The 21,095-nt window shown below is 41.5% G+C and overlaps 1 protein-coding gene across 20 annotated transcripts in view; it reads left to right on the top strand.

Moving 5' to 3' along the window:
• ZNF521 (zinc finger protein 521) overlaps positions 1–21,095 on the top strand; it is a 232,920-nt gene that overhangs the window by 208,170 nt on the left and 3,655 nt on the right. Inside the window, exon 10 of one of the 20 annotated variants that reach the window (XM_040695503.2) lies at positions 730–19,978. The exons of the other annotated variants lie outside the window; for them this stretch is intronic. Coding sequence (XP_040551437.2) covers positions 730–756 — 27 coding nt within the window. The 3' untranslated portion in view covers positions 757–19,978. Of the gene's footprint in view, positions 1–729; positions 19,979–21,095 lie in introns of those variants that run through there. 20 annotated transcript variants of the gene reach the window in all.

Genomic DNA, 21,095 nt, shown 5'->3' with positions numbered 1-21,095 from the left:
GCTATAATATTCAAAGAACAGCAACTAATAGACTAACTCTGTATTACAGAGAGTTTACACACAAACTGGTGAAGAACAGCAGGAGAAACAAAGATGTAGATAGGTATAGTGATTGATGCAGTATATGCATCAGTTTGGTGGCCAACATGAGACCAGAAACCCGGTGTCCCAAGCCTGTATTACTGCTATTTACCTCTCTAGTCTCTCTGATTGCAAATTTAATTGGTAAAATATGTGCATTTCTCAGAGAAAACAAAGAAACTAATTTTAAACATTTCCATATCTCACTCTTTCCCACCTTTAGCACTTTGAAATGGCTTTGTGCTCCATAGCTGTTGAATTAGCTTTAATTTTTTTTTTTTTTTTTTTTTTTTTTGAGATTATACTATCTCTATAGAAAGGAAGCAAATGGAATTTTTTTTATAATAGAGCTGTATGCTTTAAGAGTGTTCTGACGCTCTTAAGACTGTTCGGAATTTTCATACTTAAATGTGCTCCCCGTCTATGTGCTATATTTACACATCTGAAATTAAATTGAAAAAGCATGTCCTTAAAAATGTTTATTCTTTAGAATGGAACACTTTCAATAAGACATGCTTCATATGAGAAGGGCTTTTCAGAAATAGAGTCCTAGAAAAACAAACAAACAAAAAAAACCTGTAATGATCTTTAAAATCAGAAATACATCTGATATCTTAGAAGAAAGCAGCAAGGTATGTGTTCTTACAGAGTGCCTGGATGTCTCCAAGAAGTTGAAATTCTCATGTTGAATACCTGAAGCATGACCACAGAGCTTTCTATACAGATGAACAATTTTCTTCATCCATCATCCGTTCTACTGAACTTTTAATTTATAAGAAAATAAAGAAACTTATAACTAATTTAATTTAATGATGAATTTTCAATAAATCATGATAAAGTCATTTGCACCTACTAAAACCTCCTTTTCCTGTTGTCATGCTATTTCTAGGGTCTGTTTCTTTTGCTTTAGTCTTCAAACTTCAGTGTTTGAATGGATGTTCCTTGCGCCTGATGACAAGTAGCCACTCTGTCCTATATCCAGCCCTAATGTTCCTTCCATAGCCAACACAACATAACTCAGTGTTTATAGGGAGTCATGATATGCTCTTATGATGTATTATGGTTCATAATGAATGAGTTCATTTTAGATTTTTTTTGTGTTGCTGGGTCAGAGAGGTAACAATGCTTAGTAGTAATGCAGCATAATTGTATGGGATCAGTGTTGTATCAGGGATGCTAGTTAGTTCTGAGTATGATACCACTCAAGATTACGTGGCCTCCCAAGACCATTTTGCCCAGTACAAAAACTGTTTCTCTTTTAAGTGAATTAGAGCATTCACTTAACATTTAACTAATAACTAGTTATCCATGGGGTAGTTAATTGTCCGCACTTCACAGACATAAAAACTAGAGCAAGAAATAATTGTATCAGCAGTTACTTCCCATCCTGTTGGAAAGGGACCTGGCTTCAGTGACTCACACCCTTACTACTTCCCATCTGGAGTCCATCAGCACAGAATACCTGGCACAAAGCCATCAGCCTGTAGGACATTCCAGCCAATACAGAGAGCTGCCACACTGCTCCTCAGTAGCAAAGGAGACCTGAAGCAAATTCACCCTGTTCTCTTGGTGCCTCTCTGCACTGCCTGCCTACATGCTTGGCCAGTTGGGCTCCAAGACTTGTTCCTTAGTATTTTTGGTGGCCTCGGTCCAGTGCATCTCTGAGATCATCTGAAAAGTTCTTCCCATTTGGCAACTGGTTGACAGCCTTTCTTTGTGAGTGCTTTTATCAAAGAGCTGAAGCTTACTTTGCACAGGAGCTAGAACCATCTTGTAGGCTGGCCCAGGAATGCAAAAGAGACTTCCACCAGAGTTAAGTATTACAATGAATGTCCTCAGCTTATGCTTTCAAGAGCAGGGCATCTATAGGTGCCAAAGGCTCCCTTCTCTCATATGAATATGTACCTGAATGCAGATTTCTGAACCTCCCCCAAAACCCCAATCCACAACAGAGCTCCTTCCAAACTGAACTACACAGTACCTTCCCGAGGGAAAGGATGAAAGAAAGAATGAAGCACTCATAGCAGATGTTATTTGTGTTGTTTAAAACAGCAGGAGAACATTCTCAGCTCCTGGTGAAAGCAGCTGAGGGTGGAACTCACATGAACCAGAGCAAGGTAAAGGCAGCATAGGAGAATGTCCAGAAGTTTTAGCTAACTTTGTGTATGTCCCTCTGTGGATGTCCAGGTTGAACTTTCATGTTCCATGGCTAGCAATGTTGAAACTAATTTTCCAGTCTTTACCTCTTTTATTTTAAGGGTTAAATTTTCCAAAGACCCCTGAATTGTAAAATGCTCCCAAAGATCTCAACATTTTGAAACAACTTTAAAATACCTTTGAGCTGAGCTGAATCAGAACTAAGCAAACTCTAGGCTACTGAAAAAAATAGGAGTCTTGACTGAGACCACTACTGGAAACAGTAGCAGGGCTGTGATTGAAACCCTATGTTCTGTCATACTGGGGGGCAGCTAAAGAAAACCTGTACTAAAGCTGGGCTGGGGTTGCCTCCTTGTGTCAGAGGCTTTCTGGGGGCCAGCTGAGAAAGAGATTGTTGTGGGAATAGCACCAGCCATAGCAGCAATGGCACCACTACCTCCAGGTAGGAATTGTTTTGCCAACGACCCCAAGAGGGTTGAGTCTGTGCATGTGGATCCCAACAGTAAGTCTTGCATGACAACAGGGGAGGCATGAATAATTTATACTCTTTACACAAAAACGAGGATAAAACTTTCAAACCTGCAGGTGAAGTTACATTTTCAAGAATGTTTTCTTCACAAGGAAAAGGCCTCAAAACATTTTTTTAAGTGAAATTGGAGATCAGCTCTGGCATTTCTAGGTCCCCAAACTCTTAGGGTGAAGAGTGGAACAGAGATGCTGGCTTTCTAGGCCCCAAAGGCCAGGAGCCAGCAGGGAATAACTTTGTCAGCTCTTCTTAAACAGAAGCCTACCTGAAATCCAATTAACAATCAAAGCTTTAGGCCAACATTTTTAAACTCAATGGCCTATTTCTGAGAGGGTGCTGAGCACCTCCAGCTGCAGTTAAGGTCAGTGCAAGAAGTTGGTGCTGAGTACATCAGGAAATCAGGTCAAAAATGCCTGAAGATAGCAACCTTGTTAAAAGCATGGGTGCTGTGCAGCAAACAACCACCTTTTAAGGTTTCTGCAAAACACTTTTAATGCCTAAATACAGGCACCAGGTTCAGTGATGTCGGCCTTAGTCTTTAGCAGGTTGCTTTTTGTCAAAGCAGATGCCTGGGAGTCAGGAGAGCTGGATTCAGTTGCGAAGTCTGGTACTAACTTGCTCCACTTAACCATGCATCCTCTTCGTCTAGTGAGGGAGGATGATGATAACAATATGCATGACAGAGATACTAAGAATGTAATTAATGCTTATGTTTTGAGGGAACTAGATAGAGAGAGCTGCATGTATTACAACTGTTACCAGTCTGAGTGCTCTTTTTCCTGAACCCTTACAGTGCTTTCTGTTTCAAAGAAAATAAGTGTATGTTAGCATGTACCAGTGTGTGCACGTAGGGTGCATTTATGCGCGTGATTGTGGCAACTGTGTTTTATTTCTCAAAAATAAGCCCATGCTCAAAAAGAGTGCCTGAAAATTCTCAAAACGCTATCAGATAAAGTATATCTCTACGTCTTCCAAGATTTAAAACATCCAGATTTGTCTTCCTGGGACCTGAGACTTCTTTCTGTGGAAGGGAGAATTACTTCCTTTGCAAATTTTCTCAGAAATGCAATGAAGAGAAGCGTGGGGGAGGTACTTGTGCATTAGCTCGTTAAGGACATACCTTCCAAGTGTTTCCCCTACAGGTCTTTTACTTCAATGTCAAAGTTTAAATACAAAAAAAAAAAAAAAAAACAACCCACCACCAACAACAAAACCGACTTTGAATTCCCTCCCAGCAGCCACTTCCCCCCTGGAGATCCAGGGGTGTTACAGCCCTATTAGGTTTTTCATGCTGTAATTCTTTTCCAAATAATAAATTTCCAGGTTTGGAGCTGGTGAGTTCACTGGCCTTTGATTGGCCTATTCAAATGTAAACACTCTTTGTGAGTAGTTCATTAGTCCATGAATATTTACAGCACAGTGCAAGGACCACCAAGTCCCAAGTGACAGAGTTTTATAGGGACCATTTTGATTTAACTAAATAGTGATTGACAATAGTGATGAGTATTACCGGTTCTTACTAGTCTGCACATTCTCCATATACTTGTAAATCTACATCCAACAATCAACCCGTGACACTTTCTGTGCTGTTTCCTGTAAATAAGCAGGAAACAATGAGTTCACATCTCCTGTACATTCCTCAAAAGGATCTTCCTCAAATTTCTAGAACAATTGCATCACAATTATGATTTGTGTTTTCAGGTACTTAGATGATGTTATTGCTTAAATTACAGATTTAATTGACAAGGATGGCGTACCAGTTAAATGATTATATTGCCTTTAAATAGATAAGTTTAATCTTGAGAATGAATTCAGACTTATGGAGCAACAGAACAGCAAAATAACTGGAAGCTAAGTATAATATTCAAAACAAGTGCTCAGCTATGCCCACAAAATACCAATACAAAAATAAGCAGAAATATATATATTTCTTCTCTTTCAGGAGGGATAGTCATACTTAAATGTGTATGTACTTGAAATCAATTGCAACAAAAAAAAAGTTAACCCATAGTTTGGGTCTCAGTTATTCTCTGGTATGATCGATATTAAATATGTTCTAAGAAACATAAAATAATGTAATTGTCATGACTGCAAAGACTGTCATGCAAATATTAAGTGAAGTTTGTTGTCTCCAGTCTGAAAACAGGAAACACTGGTGATCAGAGGATAATCTCCACTTTCCTTTGTCTTCTTCTTAAGAGTTGATTCAGAAATGTAAAAATGATGTTATGTGCCAACATTAACATTAGGGTTTCTGATTGCTTTAGCTAATTGAACAGCAAAATGTGCAAGCTTTCATCCCAAAGAAGCAAATCATAAGTTGATGCAGAAAAGAAAATGCATAGAAAGGCAGGAGAAGAGGGAAACAAACAGCAAAGGAGTAGAAGTAGGAAAGAGATTATGGAGTGAAGAAAGAAATGAGATAGAAATAACAGTGCTTACAAGGTCAATATTTTTCTGCTGAGTGATGCTGATAATAATACTGTGAATCTATGATTCTATGATTCTAATGATAAGACACTTGTAAAAATAAATTGTGATAATAATAAGGAAAAGTTCAGTTATTACATAAAGGCCAATTTCTAACCTCAGTCCTTAAAGAAACCTCTGTGAATATCATGGAGTCCTCTTGCAGATTGAGGGCAGGGAAAGCAGTAAATTTATTCCCTGACCCGCAAATAATCATTAGAAATGGAATTCTGCCCTTTGCTGAAAATGAGTTTTTATCATCTGTGCCCTGAACATTTCAGCCCACACCTCGTCATTAGTCAGATCAGTTGGCTGGTACACCTGGAGTAAGCAGAAGAAATAAGCACTGTGTTCTCGTTTGAATAATTTCCCTGGTAGATCAGCTCCATTCTCTTAATTGTCCATCCATTAATTTCTTGCTAATGTAGTTGATATCGATGACTGATTTTCTGTGCTGAACAGGAAGCACCACTTCTTCATTCTAGGATGCATTCCTTCCTACGACTGCCCTGCTGTTAGCTACCAGTAGCTGCCATTATATTATCTTTCATCTGGCCCAGAGCTGACAACAGATGGCCATCTCCGGGACTGCCATCAGTGTGACTTTATGAAGCATCCAGCTATGGTGTACTGAGGAGCTTCATGGCCAGTTCTGCAAATCTGCCTCCCTTCCCCCAGCCCTCTGCTGGCCCCCCCTCCCTCCATCCCCATGAATATGCTCCTCGTTCCTGGCTCCACTCTCCACTGGTTCCCAACAAGCAATGGCACAACGCTATGGCTGGAAGCTTGCTGCTTGAAATCTGCCCCCTCTTTCCACCGTAGTGCTAGCAGAGGGTTGCCATGGCTCTCACGTACCCCAGCATCCACACTCCTCAATTTTTCAGTGCACAGGCAAAGGGGCTCAGTAGCAGCAGACCTGCCACCCTCTAGGATCTGCAGCCTGATCTTCCCATCTTCTTCCATCACTGAGCTTAGCTCGGGAGCCCTGTTTCTCCTCAAACTCAGGGACTTGGAGAGAGGGGGGATGTTTGATCTCGGTTTCTTAACGTTCTGTAAGACATGCTGCCAAACCGAGATTGGAGTATATTAAGTGTGAAGGAAGGTAAAATATCGATTAGAGACACAAAATGGAGAAAAGTAGGGAATTCACAGTCATCCTGATTCCATTGACGTGTTAGATCATTCGGAAAAGCAACTGGGCAGCTGCTGTGCGTTTTGGAAACAGATATATTGTTTGCTCTTGACAGAGGTTTCTGAAGCAAGATACCTCCGGAGCTGAACCTATATTTTAAGAGAAATTCACATTTGTATCCTTTATTGTGATATTTGCAGCAAGTCTACAGCTAGTAACAGTCTCTGCCCTGAAGCTATGAAGGAAGAAGGCTCCATTGTTGAAGAGAGATCAGCCTTCCTTCCCTGTGAAAGGCTGAGGTGCGGGAGGGAAGATGAATAGTGCTTAAAAGCAGTGCTTGCAGTGCTGTCATTTAGAACAGGAACGCTGAGGATTTAAACGAAAGTGAAAGGCATGGTAAATGAATCCTTTAAAATCGGACAAATTTTCAGCCGCCTAAAATAACAAGTTTTCTCCATTGATAGATCCACTGAGTAGGAGGAAAGTTGGGAGGGGATGAATTCCCTTAGGGAGGAGGTGCAGATAGTTTGTGAAAACAAGGTGTGGTCAGTGATTCATAAAGAGACACATCCAGGAAACTCCAGCAAACAGCAATCTTGGCTCCAAAGTGGTAGCTTGCCCTTGTTTCTTTTTCTTTTTTTTCTTTTTTTTTTTCCTTTTTTTTTTAATCTATTTCCTTTTCTTTTCTGAGAGCATCAGCGTCGTTAGATTGCTCCTTCCCAAACATTAGTCAAAAAGTGTCGGATGCAGATGGCTGCACAACTGGAGCTGTTCCTTACAAAACCCCAACCTGGAGGAACAGCTTTGAGGTTTAGCTTTGCTACCTGTTCTCAGGGTCAGGTTCGCCATGCTTTGATCAGACTGAGACTGAGGTATGATTTGGGGTGGAAAAAGAGTGTGTTTTTGTAGGCTCTCGTGATTTTTTATTTAAGTAGGGCTTCCTTTGTGTTCAAAGCTGAAATGAACGTCCTCCACCCTGTTAACAAGAGGGAAAGAGATGATTCAGGCCTCGTGAACCAACACTGCTGAGTTAAATGCATTTCTACAAGCAGCTTTAGTTGTTCAGCTGTATTGTTATAGACTCGTTTTATAACTGAATCACTGGACATAGGCACTGATTGTGGGTGTACTCTGATCATCTGCTTGGGGGTACTCTAAATCGGTGCATACGCTGCTTCCACCTATACTCTGTGTGTGTAGACGTGTGGTATGTAATATAAAGAAGCCGAGGTATTGTAAAATATTAGTGGTGCATTTTGCTTTGCTTTGAGTTTGTAAAGGTGAAAGGTGACTGTGCAGGAAAATGGAACAGTATATTTGCTGTGAGACAGGCACTAAGAACTCACTCCCATGCTCAGTTATAATTCATGACTGTACTGGTGGGAAGCCCTTATCCCTCTGTGGAGTTAATGCATCTCTACTGTAGCCTGCTGAGAGCACCCTGTGTCCCCTCCCACCATCTGTGCATTCACTTGCGTGCTTTCTCTCTCTCTGCTGTGAGATCTCTTGGTGTTAAAACTGTCAGACTACTACTGCCTGGTAAAGGTGGCTTTATGATGTGTATTAATGTTGAATTGTCATTTAAAGGGTGAGGAGGTAGGAAAGGGATACGTTACCATTTGTTTTAAGCTCTCGCACAAAAACGCTGACGAGCAAATCGAAAGGTAAATTTGTTTCTTCAGACAGCAAACAGCTTTGAACAGCGTACAGAAAATTCCACAATGTAGGGTAAGACCTATTAAAGGCAAATGCATCTTTGTTCCTGATCCGAGCATATTTTGTTGTTTCTTGGTACAGGAGGTCTCTGCTTTCAATGCTGTGATTTGAACTAATGACACTGTAAATGGAATAATATTTATTTACCAATGAGCTGGTTTAGCTGACAGCAATTTTGTTTTCTAAAAGTTGATCTGCCCTTTTAACAGAAATGCTCTCTTGCAGGCTGCAAGTTAATTGCTTCTGTGCTACCTGAGACTTGAAATTCATGTGTGCTCTAAGCTGGCACAATCTGACTTAAATAGGTAGGATAGAAAGATTTGTTATTATTATTGCCGTGAGGCACTGCCAGAAGACTGGAAGGACTGTCTAGCTTAGAAAGAACTGAACTTCTTTCACAGAGGTTTGAGATGATGCTTTATCAACCTGGCACCTTGCTGCGTGGATAGATATTAGACTCAGAATATGGCTAAAGGACTGTGTACCTGACTGTCACAGCAATATTAATTTGCAGGGTTTCATGAATGTAATCTTACGTCTTCTGTTGTTTGTATTCCTTTAAAACTTATAAATCAAATCCAGACCTGGAATACCAGTGTATGATCTTAACAGATGTGCTGCCATAAGGGACCTACTAGGTTATAAACTACAGAAATGATCTTTCTGTATTTCAGATTCCTAGCTTATTCTGGGGAGATTCAGGAACTGCAGGAGTGAGGTGGAAGGTCATGTGTTAGGACGGTAGCACCCACCCAGCACTTGACGTTTGGTGTAATTGTCAGGAAACCCACATTTAGTGGCTTTGTTATGCAGTCGTAGCATCCAACTGAAGTTCCAGAGCAAAAGTAGGGCAAGGATGACTTCAGTAGCTCTGTGTCCAGGTTTTCTTAGGTGAAAGATCACTTTGAGATGACACAGCTGAGTAGTCAGGCTGAAATCCTGGTTGGTATTTTATTAATTTTGCACCAAGATAAATCCTGAAATTCTGACAAACTCTGTGACAGGTGAAATTCCTTCTTGCAGAATCTGCTCAGCAAGAGGCTGCTCATTTCGTTCTGTTCGGAGGCAGGCAACAGGAGGGCAGCTTTATAATCAGCCCTCAGCGGACCCCCAGCCGCCCCAGAGCCTTGGACTGATTGAATAACTCCTGGGCCTCTTCCCCTAGGCCTCCATCAGCAGGGGTCCTGTGGAAAGCAATCTCCCGCAGACTGGCACTGAAGTGAGCTTTAAACTACTATTTTCTGCTCTCCAGAGGAGCCTGGAGTACTAAAAGATAGATGGACTGCAGATATTTTATGAGAAACTGTCAGAAGAAGAGCAGAGTAAATGTTTTTTTTCCTCCTTCTTGGAGTCACACACGCTGCAGCGCTGTAGAATTCTTCCCAGAATCTTTTGCTGCTCAAGTTTGAAATTAATTGGTTGCTAACCTTAATTTCCCCCCTCCGCCTCCCTCTTCTTTCTCTTTCTTTTTTTTTTCCCCTTCCTCCTCCTTCTTTTCCTTTTTTTTTTTTTTTTTCTTTTCTTAAATATTCACTCGGAGGCCCTTTGCTTAACCACAGTTGCAGAAAATCAGTACCATTTGCACTGAAATATTTATAATGACAGAATGAAAAATTGGATTCATTTTCTGGCCTGTAGCCGAACAGTCTGCAACTTTGTGCGGCATTGTTTAGCATCTCTCATTCCTCCCTTTCACTGGGGTCGTTCTCAGACACACACGCACGCGCTGCCCATGCTTCAGAGGAATGCTTAGCAAAACACAGAGCCATTTTTAATCTCAGCCTTGTGAAAACAACTTGTCTCCAACCTTGCCACCATCTGCGGGGGGAAGCAGAGGGGGAGTGCACAGGAAATGAGTTGACTCCCTCTTAAAGGAGAGATTATAAAGGATGACATGCAGTAATCTGCTCCGTACAGCAAGGCAGAGTGTGGCTGGGGTGCAGCAGGTTGCCTTGGTGCCTTCCTAGGGAGGCATGGCACTGAGCATGGGGATGGGTAGCACTCTCTGCTAATCCCTTTTCTCCTCCTAATTCCCCGCAGTGGCTTTGGGAAACTCCTTTTGTGTGTGGACACAGACCATGCCTCTAGAGTTCTTCTCTGCACCTCCAGCAACCAGAGGGTGCTGAAACTGCACGTATTCAGTTCCCTCGAAGCAGTGGTGTGAAGGTGAAATGGTTGATGTTTGCAAAGTGCTTTGAAAATGGAAGTGCGATTCCTCGGGCTCCAATTTGCATCCCCTGCCAGTATAAAAGGTACCTTTAGTCAGACAGCCAAAGATTCCCTTAGTATGCAGCGATTCCTGTTTATTTTGCTAGCTGGTTCTCTATCACTCCCTTTTGGTCCTCGCAGGCGTGTCTCGGGCTCTGATGAATTCCAGGGATTTTTAATTGATATATCAGTCTCCTGGGGGCTATTATGAGCTGGCGTAAGGTCAGGCGGCCTTATGAACGCTTTAACTTGCATTGAGGACTAAGCTGGTCCAAGTTATGAACATATAGGCCACACGGATTTAGAAAAAATAGATGGCGGTTGTATAGGAATTAGTCTGAAAATGTCAGAAATTTATCAGAGAATGGTAAGTCTCTGCAGATGTTGGAGTGTTCTGCAGAACTTAATAGAGAAATATATCTCTGAACAGTGGTGATTCCAAAACCCTTAGAAATGATTCTCTGGTGAGTTCTGTAGACTGTTTGACAACTGTGTTAGTTTCTGGAAAAGCCCTGTGGCCGAAATATCAATCCCTGATGCCTAAAAAGAGGCACCCGGAGACCACCCTGGGCCACCTAAGTAAGTGGGTTGGATTTGGGAATGGGATTCTGCTAGGTGCTGAGAATTTCCTGGAAATATAGGTTCCAGAAATCGCCTCCCAAGGTTCAAAAGCGTCATCTAGCCGGCTTCGTCCATATGCAATTTATAATATAGCACTATTGCTATAATGCCTGCTATACAGCAGGTACTCGTATGTAGCACTAAATTCTCATGTCTTCTCCACACCACTCAGCTGAGCCTGAATTGTTCATTTGGTTTCTTCAGTCAGAGCTTCAAAATGTTGTCTCCCTCACAGTAGTGTTAGGAGCAGAGCCGAGCAGGTGTGCCTATAAGCAGTAGGAAGGGACAGACAGCTGCCGCAACCATCACCACAGCTTGGTTAGCGCTGTGCAGCATTCTGCTGTATAGTTTGGAAGCAACTGCTACTTTTCATCTTTCCCAAGTTTCTTACCAACTTGCAGATTTGCCTTTTTATTGTGTTCCCAAAGCTAGTTTGACAGGTCAGCCTGAAGTGATGAGCGTTCTGACACAAACCGTGTTGTGGCTCAGAAATGTTGCCTGCAGTTGTTTTACTGTAGTGTTGCTTTGATTTGAAAAGAACTTTCTACAAAGTGTTATGTTTTAGGATACAGCAAAAAAAATTTTTTTCTTTTTTTTTTTGCTAAATCCAATATTGTGCTGCATGTATTCCATGTATTCCAGAGACTTTCTGCTTAGCCCTTATAATTGCTTTCTGGTTTTCTTCATCTTTGCGTATGCAAATGGAGAACGCTGTATTTTTTGTAATTCTTAATAGTTACTGAGAAACAGAAATAATAGAAACCAGAAAGTCTGTGAGCTGTAATTGCAGATATTAAGTATGTTTTCAAACAGACATTTTGAAAGCAGATCACCCTGACGATTTAATGACATTTTAAGGGAAAGCCAAAGCCCCAGAGCAGCCTCTTTCAAATCCAGAAGTATTTATTCAGTCGATCTGACCAGAACACAAACATGCAGTGTGTAAAACGCCTCGAGATGCTGAAAAGACTCGCAGGGAGAATAGGATATAGACCACAGAGAAGTGGCAGTGCAGAGCTTGCTGATGCTAACGCTACAATGCAGAACTGTTATTGAACATCAGGGACCGCAAGAGTAGCCCCCAAACAAATGTTTTATCTCAGTGTTGAAGACAGTTACTTTCTGGGAAAGCAACTGCTGTTTGTAGTGCCAGTCTGTTTACTGAAGTTAGTAGTCAATACGTTTTGCCAAGGTGAAGTAACTGTGAGAGCTTTCAATGAGAAGAAGTGCCACTTGTGTGTGGCAGGTTCCCTGGCATGCCGCCTCCTTGGCTCTGGCACTGTTGCTGAGGGAACTTGTTCCCAGCTTACCTTTGCATTGGTGTAAGTGTGCACTGCAGTATGATGAATTGCCCCCTGGTAGAGAAGATTCTGTTTGTTGTTGTTGTTGTTTTTTTCCAGGATCGAGCTAATACTTCAATTTAAAGAGTTATTTTAATTAGGTAGGTTTTATTGTAATGAATTAGAATTAAGTTGGAGTAGCAAATTATATAAAACCGCGAAGGTTATAGATTAGCCTCACCATAGCTACCGCACAGAGTTTGGTAGAGGAGTTAAAGTTCTGTATTCCAGACAGCTTGGTACTAAACACATGCAGCAAATGAATGGAAGCGTTGTCGCCTGTTATCTTCCCTCCTTGGTGTGATTTTTTTCAGCTGATAAGAAGATTGTCACACTAAAAGACAGCCCTAACAGGCAGCAAGGGGTGTAAGCAGCAGCTGCACCAGGCTGGTGCCCCCAGCAGAGAGAGCCAGGGTGACAGCAGGGCCACAGCATTGCCAGGGGTGAGGGACATCTCTTCCACTGTCAGTGCAGGGCCGAGGCTGACTCTAGTGGCACATCTCACTTGCAGTGTATCATGGCCAGCTGTGTGACAGGAAGCAGAATGACTGGGCTAGAAGAATGGTGTTTTGTAGGAGGATGCTTGTATCCTCAAGGGGAGGAAAGAAAAAGGCATGGAAGGATGCTTCCATGTGTTGTCCTTGTTTGAGAGGGTGGAAAAGTATTGAATGAATGACTTGGATTTACGAAGGAGTGAGACTTCACCATCTTACCCTTTGTAGAGGTTCTGAAAGCAGGCAAAAGTGAGAATAAAATTCCTCCCATTTAGCTGTGGTCACATTTCACACTTCTCTTCCACAAATGCAAATGGCAAAACAGAAGACAATAGAGAATCCGGACTTCCTCATTTAACAACTAACAACCACAATGACAAACATAAAATTGTATTATTCTAGTACCACATGTCAGTAAACGCTCCAGATTTACTGATTTACAGTGTATGCCCTTAAAAAATTCAGAGAAGCGGTGACTTTCTAAAGGGCACAGTAGTATTCTGGTCTCTAAAAATAACCTTCACAACCTAGAGCTTCTTAAACTGAAAAGGAGGGAACTAGGATGCAGTTATAAGAACACAGCATTTCAATGTAGGATTATTAAGTGTCACCGGCTACAAAGGGATGAAAGCAGTCCTTAATTACTGACAAGCATATTTGTAATTCACACTCCTACCAACCCTGTCACACAGCCACTGCTCCTTGTTTAACAAGCTGTAGGAGTAGAATCATTGAGTCATAGAATTGCTCAGGTTGGAAAAGACCTTAAAGATCATCAAGTCCAACAGCAGGGACAGTGAGACACCCTATCTAGGCTGGCACAGTAGCCAGCTGTGAAGCAAGTCAGAGACTGAGAGTCATGGGACCTCTGCTATCAGCTCAGGATTCTTTCATCATTACAATCAGACCTGACTAGTCTGGCTTTCCTTACATACTATCTTGAAGGAAGAAATGCACCAATGTAAAACTGAGTCTGAGGCTGACCATCGGTGTTTCAAAGAGTAGGAATAGTCTTTCCTTTTCTTTCCTGCACATTTTAGAATTAACATACCGTGGATGAGTAGACACGTTTTCACCTCTATCTGACTTCTAGATCCAAAACATACCAGTTGGCTTAAATATTCCCTTACCTGTGTGTACAGTTGCCAGGTGATAACCACCAAAGAGGATTTCCACGCACCAAGCTGGGTCTGGTGATTTTAAACCTGGGCTGGTTCACGCATTGCTTTTAGCTGAGTGAAAGCTGTGTTAGACACTTTGTGTTAGTGTTGGGCTGATCCATAACCTCCAGCGTGCTGAGTGCTGTTGTACAAGGCAGCACACACTGACTGCCAATGTATGGGGAATCCGGATTCCAACCTGTCCCTTTGTCACCTGATAAGCACAATACCCAGAGTTGTGTCACGAAGTAGGGGGGTGAACCTGGCAATCGATACAGTGTGGGATGCGTCTGCCTGTATAATAAGAGTGCAGACAAGTTACAGTGCTTTCCTTTCAGCTTGTATCAAGAAACTTGTAATTTGATTGGTAATTTTGTTCAGAGGAATTCTTGTACATGCACCTGTGGAAAACTGGGAAGGATCATTGTTTTAAAGGTTGCCCTTTGCATATAAATCACAGCTCTGTGTGCTTCCCCATTTTAATTGGGTGACCTTTTGAATCCTGAGGATGGGAGCTGAAATTCTGGACCTGCTGGTTAGTTTAAGGTTTGAAAGCAATTCACTGATCCAGCAGCTACTGTGCTGTAAGTCGGAGAGCCCAGAATGGGAATGTGAGAAGAAAAAGATCCACTTAGAAGGCTCCTTCTTACAGCTCATAGCAAACTGCACCTCTAGCTGAATTGATGTGTGTAAAATACAGGTTCATTTGTCACTTTAATCCCTGAAAAGACCTATCAGGATTCAGTGAGTATGAGATAAACAGGAGGAACAAGAAACATGTCATGCTTCCAACAGGACATTTCTGTGCAATTATCAGTTTAAGCTTCCATTATTTGTCACTAATTACTGCACTGAGCTGTTAAATATTTAGTAGGAGTTTGTTTAATTGGATTTGACCTATAAAGGAATCTGTACTCAGCGTACAGTTCAGTTCCAAGAGCCAGTTCCTCTCTCCCAGCTATAGGTGAATTTGCATTCACATGAGATGAACCCGTATTGTCAGGCAAAGAGTTGTCTGGTTTTGCTCTGATTTTTACCTCTCTCTTTTCCACATCTTTATTTCTCTTGAAGGAATCTAAAATTAGAGCACAACATAGGAGTACTGCTTGTGGATGTAAAGCGGGAGGGAGGTCAAACCTAAACTTATTCACAGATGTTGTAGTTTAGAAAGCACCAGGACGATAAACGTAACATAGCAAAGGAAAACCCTAAAGCAGAGCAACAACTTGCCGATGAGCACATCTGTTTGTGGAACATTGATTAAATCCCTGAACATCTGATTAGACAGTATTGCCTATCAAAGCTTTGTGTCCCCTGCTACTCTGCTGTGCCTCAGCTGCAGATAAACCAGGATTCATTCAGCTTTGGGTTCTGCTTGCTCTTTGCCTGGCGGTGTCTGATGTGGTGGAGAGAGCTGTTCCCTCTGCAGAAGGTGAGCGAGAAGCAATGGGGACATGAGCAATATTCGTTTGTTTCAAACTCCGCAAGCCTGGCTCTCTTCCTGCTTGTCCCAGTCTTGTAACTCCCTTGATTTCAGTGGAGTTTCTCTTAATTTATACCAGGATAATCATAATCATCTGCTAAAGTAATAAGACTTCTGATATATTTCTCAGAAGTGCCTCCTTTTGTCTTTTTTGTTTAAGCTTTTATTCCCACTTAGTGAACAATTTTCTTACTGGGGTAGGACACCTGTGTATTCCTTTCAAGCATCTGCAGTATCACAAAAGCCTTTTTTTGCTGCAAACAAGACTTAGGCCTGGGTCCTGATGAGCAATACAGCCTCTCCATGACTTGAGAGAACAGAGGTGTTTTTCCCAGTTTTGGTGAATTGCAGTAAGCCTGTTCTAACTGTTCCCCTCTCTCCCCATCACCCTCATTTTATCACTTATAGAGGTAATCTTGCATACATACAGATACACCTTGCACAGAATGGAAGATGTAGTTGTAATTTCCATTGCATTTCATTAACCCCCAAATAGTCTAAGGGAGGCTTGTGGAAGGGTATTACCTGGCACTGTAGGTTAAAGCAGCCTTGGAGCTGCTCTGATTTATGGCAGGGTCTCCTGGTTAAGCCCCTTAATGCTCCTAATGAGGAAGGGGCAAGGATGGGGAACAGACGCTTTTATTTGCCTCTATTCACTTCTGGTGACAATGATGAAAGTCTTATTTGCTGTACCTAGAAATATGTCATCCTTTTCCACACATAAAACCTGTGATATATGTATTTACATACAATAATCCATCCAAAAAGGTATAACTAGTGTTTTACTAGTGACTTAATGTAAGTCTCTGAAGAAAAATCAGTCTCTGGGTTTTGTTTGGTTGGCTTTTCATTTTCTGTTTGGTCCCTGAGAGCACCCTATCTAATTAGAGGGTTTTTTCTGATTTTGTTTTCTCTGGTCCAGCTGGTAATATTTGAGTAGAAGACCCAGAATATGAGACTTTAACATAAATGTGATTAAGTGAATGATCTGATTAGCAGTCGTGTCATCTCAGAGATGTTAATGTAATATCAACTCACATAGCTTAGGTGAACTAATTTATACAAATAACCACAGCTCAGTGCAGACTTTCTTAAATTATCATTGTCAGCAGCGGTCACTCATGACCTAAGATGACTGTTCAAGTGGCCCTGGATGTCTGAGAACAGAGCTGGTTCTCAAAGGCTGGTAAACATCAACTCGCCCCACATAAGTGGTATTTATGCACAGACAAGTGATATTTATGGGCGCATAGCTTCTCTTGGGATTTAACCCCTTCTTTGTAGTGGAAATGGCTCTATTTTAGTTCAGATCAAATGTTTCTTTCCTTGGGAATCTCAAGTTTCAGAAACTGTGTATTGTTAGGCCTGTGCTGGTGGTCAGAATGGGTCTGGATGAAGCTCCGTGCCCACCTCAGTGCATTTAAAAGTTCATCAATGCTTCTCCTGCTCCGTCAGCTGCACTGCAGCACTGAAAGTACTGGTGGCAGGCACACCTTGCTGGAGTATTTTCTCTTCTCTCTAGTGCTTCAAAATCTCCATTTGGCTTCCTACTTTGCATCTATGGAGAACTGTAAGACATCATCTGTTTTCCAGCTCCCTCATTCACTCAGGATAAGTGTGACCACTGATCTCTGAATGTATATTCACTTATATGTCAGAAGTGGTGTAATTCCTGAAAACACATTATAAACATCTGTTAGTTCCTAGATTTCAGATAAAATAATTTAATTTCTTGTCGTTCGTGTTTTGGGAAAGGAAGAGAGGGACTCATTAGGGGAAATAATCAATGGTCACATCATCTAATGATGAGCTTCAACTGCAGTTGCTCTTTGTATTTCACCTATGTGAAAAACACACGTAGTTGTTCTGTCAGTACAGCTAAGGATTGTAGCATAGAATGGACCTGGATATATCCTTATAGAAAGTTTAAAACCTCTTTTAATATACTTAGTGGAGGTGGGCTGTGGAGAGGATTGCCCTTACTGTGGGAGCACTGCTAAATCCCACCAATATTACACATTCACCTGTTTTGCAGAACAATCTGAGAAGCCCGCATAACAGAATTGTCTTTATTGCCTGCAATAGCAGAGGAGCTGGGCCCTTAATGTTTTGGGGCACTGAAAGCATGTTTACTGCTTTCAGATGCTTTGAAATAGCCCAAATATTCTACTGAAATCAGCTCCTGACTATGCAGATTTGGTTTCATGTGTGATTTGGAGCTGGCTGAGCCTCTTCCTCTCCTGGAATGAACATCAGGGAAAAGAATCCTAACCCTGAGGTCTGTGAAGCTGTGAAACAGCCTCCCAGGAGGAGCATTGGGAGCTCTAATTAAAATTGGACTGGGCAAAACACTTGAAATTACACTATAGGCAATAATCCAATGCTGGCAAGATGGGTGGAGAAAACGCCCTAATGGGTCTTTTCTGTCTTTAAATTCTATGAGTTCTTGTTCTTCTCTTTTATTATGCTATTTCACCTTTTTCTTTAATAGTGACATAGTGTCATCGAGAAAGGATTATAAGATGCTGTTGTGAGCTGAGTAGGTTGATGTTAAATGCCAAAAGGAAAGGCAACAGTTTCTCTGCAGATTCGCAGTGATTATTTGGAGACAAAAAAAAAAGAGAGAAACTGCAAGCAAGGGACATCAATGCAGTGTTTCTGATCTGTTCGACAGTGGCAAATGCCTGCAATGTATGTGTTTATCATTTTGACATTGCGTTTCATATTCTCTGTGTATGAAGAATAACCACATTTCCACCAAACCTAGCACAGGTGTGGAAAAGTCATTTGCCGTAACTGTACTTCACTCAGATTGCTACAGATATCTTTTATCCAAATGTTTCAAATATCCCCAAAGAGTTGGAAAAGAGTAATATCTTTTTACGTCTTAATTTATAGGATGTATTTAATCTTAGTATCTCACAAATCTAAATATCTCATCCGTTTAGGCTTGTATATAATGATGTTATGGTTTACCAGGAAAGAAAGTTGTCACAGTACAATGGGACATTGACAAGAAACTGTGCAGCTGCACTGAAACACCACAAGTTTGAAGAAAGGGTATAAAAGTCAGCCTTTCCTAAGATTTTTCTAGAAGTTTTAGTTGTGTCTGAACAAGTTTCATTTGTTCACTCTACTTGCGCTCCCTCCTCCCCATGCCCCTTTCCACACGACGTACTATTTCACCACTTCTCAATACAGAGCCTCCTAGAGAAGAAGTCTTATATCATGGCACCCGGCTCAGTGATGAAGCATCAGACTGATGCTCTGGAAACCATGATGATGCTGTGAAACTGAATTTTGGATTCTTCGTTACTGCTGCACTTAAGGTTTTGTTAGTATGGCCTTTTGCACCAGCCTTTCTTCCTTTCCCTTTAGCTCTGGAAATTCCAGCATTCTCTTATTAGCTGCAGACAGCTTGAAAAGTGTGGTACAGAGTAGGAAGTTTGGAATAAAAAGAAGGGAAGAGAAGCAGAAAATCTCGATTAGAAAGTATAATTTAATAGAACGTGTATTGAACCAAATGTATTGATTAATGTGGAAGATATAGTACTTATATTGATTCAAACTAGAGATTTAGTACTAAAAGCTGTAAGCCAAAAAGCTGGTGCAGATTGCTACAAAAGTCAGTTTAATGCTGTCCTTGAGAATGCCTTCACAAAGAAATTCTTCTAATGTTTGAGGAGTAGGTAGAATGCGGTATATGTCAGTTTGATCCCGGAGGGTTTTATTTTGTACTCTAATAGCTGTTACGAGCCTACATTATATCCAAGGAGTAATTTTCCTTAGGGGTGCCCAGCTCGCTTTGTGTCAATATTCTAGCATTTTAAGTCACGTACAGTATATGCTTCTGGGAACAGTGCAGGAGCCAGCCAGACTCATAATGGTCTGCATTCATTAATAAAGGCAGAAGCTTCTGTCCCTCCATTGCCCACTACAGGGATGCCTCCCTGGTCTTCGGGGACCCGTACAGACACATTTAAAGAAAGCTTTATTTTGAGTGGGCAGGAGATGAAATGCAGGACTTGCAGGCATTTCCTAAGTCAGCTTTATGCCCGAGCACAGGGGTGACCTTAATGGGTCAGAGAAGAATGCAGGTCAAAAGACTTATTATCCAGCCTGTTGGAAACCAATTGCTATTGTTAAAAAAAAAAATAAAAATGTAGTGCTTAAAGGCTGATAGTAATGTAGAGTTCTGTTTTACAACCCGGTACTGTATTGCAGTGCGAGGGGGTTGGCGAGTTTTTGTTGTATTTTGTTCTTGAATGCAAAAAAAATACAATATGATCCATAATGCACACAGATAAAGGATTCCAGATAAGTGATAACACGTAGGGTACCATAATTACTTAATCAGTGATGATTGATTACTCATGTTTGTGTTCTTGAACTAAGGAAAAAATAACATGCTGCTTTGGTGCTGTTACCATCTGTTGAAATAAAGCATCCACATTTAATTTTATATTTCTGCACTTGTACCCTCTTTGCACTCTTTGTCGGGTACAGCCGTGTCTTGCTTCGTCTAGTCCTGAGAGCACGAGTCTCGTTATGCTGAATTCAACTGCAGTTCACATTAAAGATACTAATGGTATAGTGAGTCTGTGGTTATCTGTGGGTTTTTTTTTCTTGGCTAATTTTGATGCTGTGGGTGGGAACGTTCTGCCAGCTAATACATCTCATGTTCTTTCTGGAACACAAAGATGTGCACAAAACAACAAAGTACTGCCTCTTTTGTCTTGAGCATTTCTGCAAAGAAACATTTTACTTTTTTTTTTTTTTTCAGAGAAAATAATTCTAGACAGTGTTACAATGAAATCCATGCATCTTTTCTAGCTCCTTAACACTAACAACAGGGATATTTAAAGGATTTTTATCCAGAGCAGACATGGCATATAATATTATAGCAGCTCGCGTAACAGTTGTGATACTGGGTTCTAACGAATAGATACAGGAACAAGACAAATGATTTTCTTTTGAGTGAAAAATACTTTGAATTTAGGTTCTACCTGCTTTCCAAATAACACCAAGACAGAGAAAGAGGTGAGAGGTTTCCTGGCTGGGCTGATGCCTGATGCAGGAACACAGACACCTTCTGCCTCACTGTTCCTCCATTTTGTGCATGCAAAGCTTGCATTTGTATTTGCAAACACGGTTCTCCTCGTGAAATCATAGCTCTTGGAAGCGTTAACATAGCTGTTCCTCAGGTCCAGAAAGGATTATGTTAATAAAAATATTTTCTCTTTCCATTGCTTGAGTAGGAAATCAAAACTTTTGCTTCACAGGGAGAGTGCCTCGCAATTAAACAGATGCATTTATGTGCAATGAAATATGGGGAATACGGAGATGGGGAGTGTGTGATACCTTCTGTATATAGTTAAATGACTTCTCATTCACAAGTGGATGCACTTATTCCTCTGCACTTGGGCAAGCTAGTTTCAAGTTTCTGGTGGAGGCATGTTCCAAGCTCACAACATATCCTTAGAGGAGGGGCAGTGTGCTCGCAGAGCCACACAGGGGATCTCGCTGCCATTCCTTGCTCTCCTGGGTGCCCAGGCTGCCGTGTCCCCGCTACGTCCCTGCCGGCAGGAGCTCCACATTCCGCCTTCCCCACCCGCTGCCAGGCAGGCAGGAGCTCACCGCCGCGAGGAAGAGCGAGCGCCGCAGCCGAGATCTGCTGTGCGGATAATGGAGGAGGATTTTGTGCCCTA

Source organism: Gallus gallus, chromosome 2 (genome assembly GCF_016699485.2).
Source record: "Gallus gallus isolate bGalGal1 chromosome 2, bGalGal1.mat.broiler.GRCg7b, whole genome shotgun sequence".
Taxonomy (NCBI): Eukaryota; Metazoa; Chordata; class Aves; order Galliformes; family Phasianidae; genus Gallus; species Gallus gallus.
Note: the sequence above shows the minus strand (reverse complement) of the source record. Positions and strands in the feature narration are given on the sequence as shown.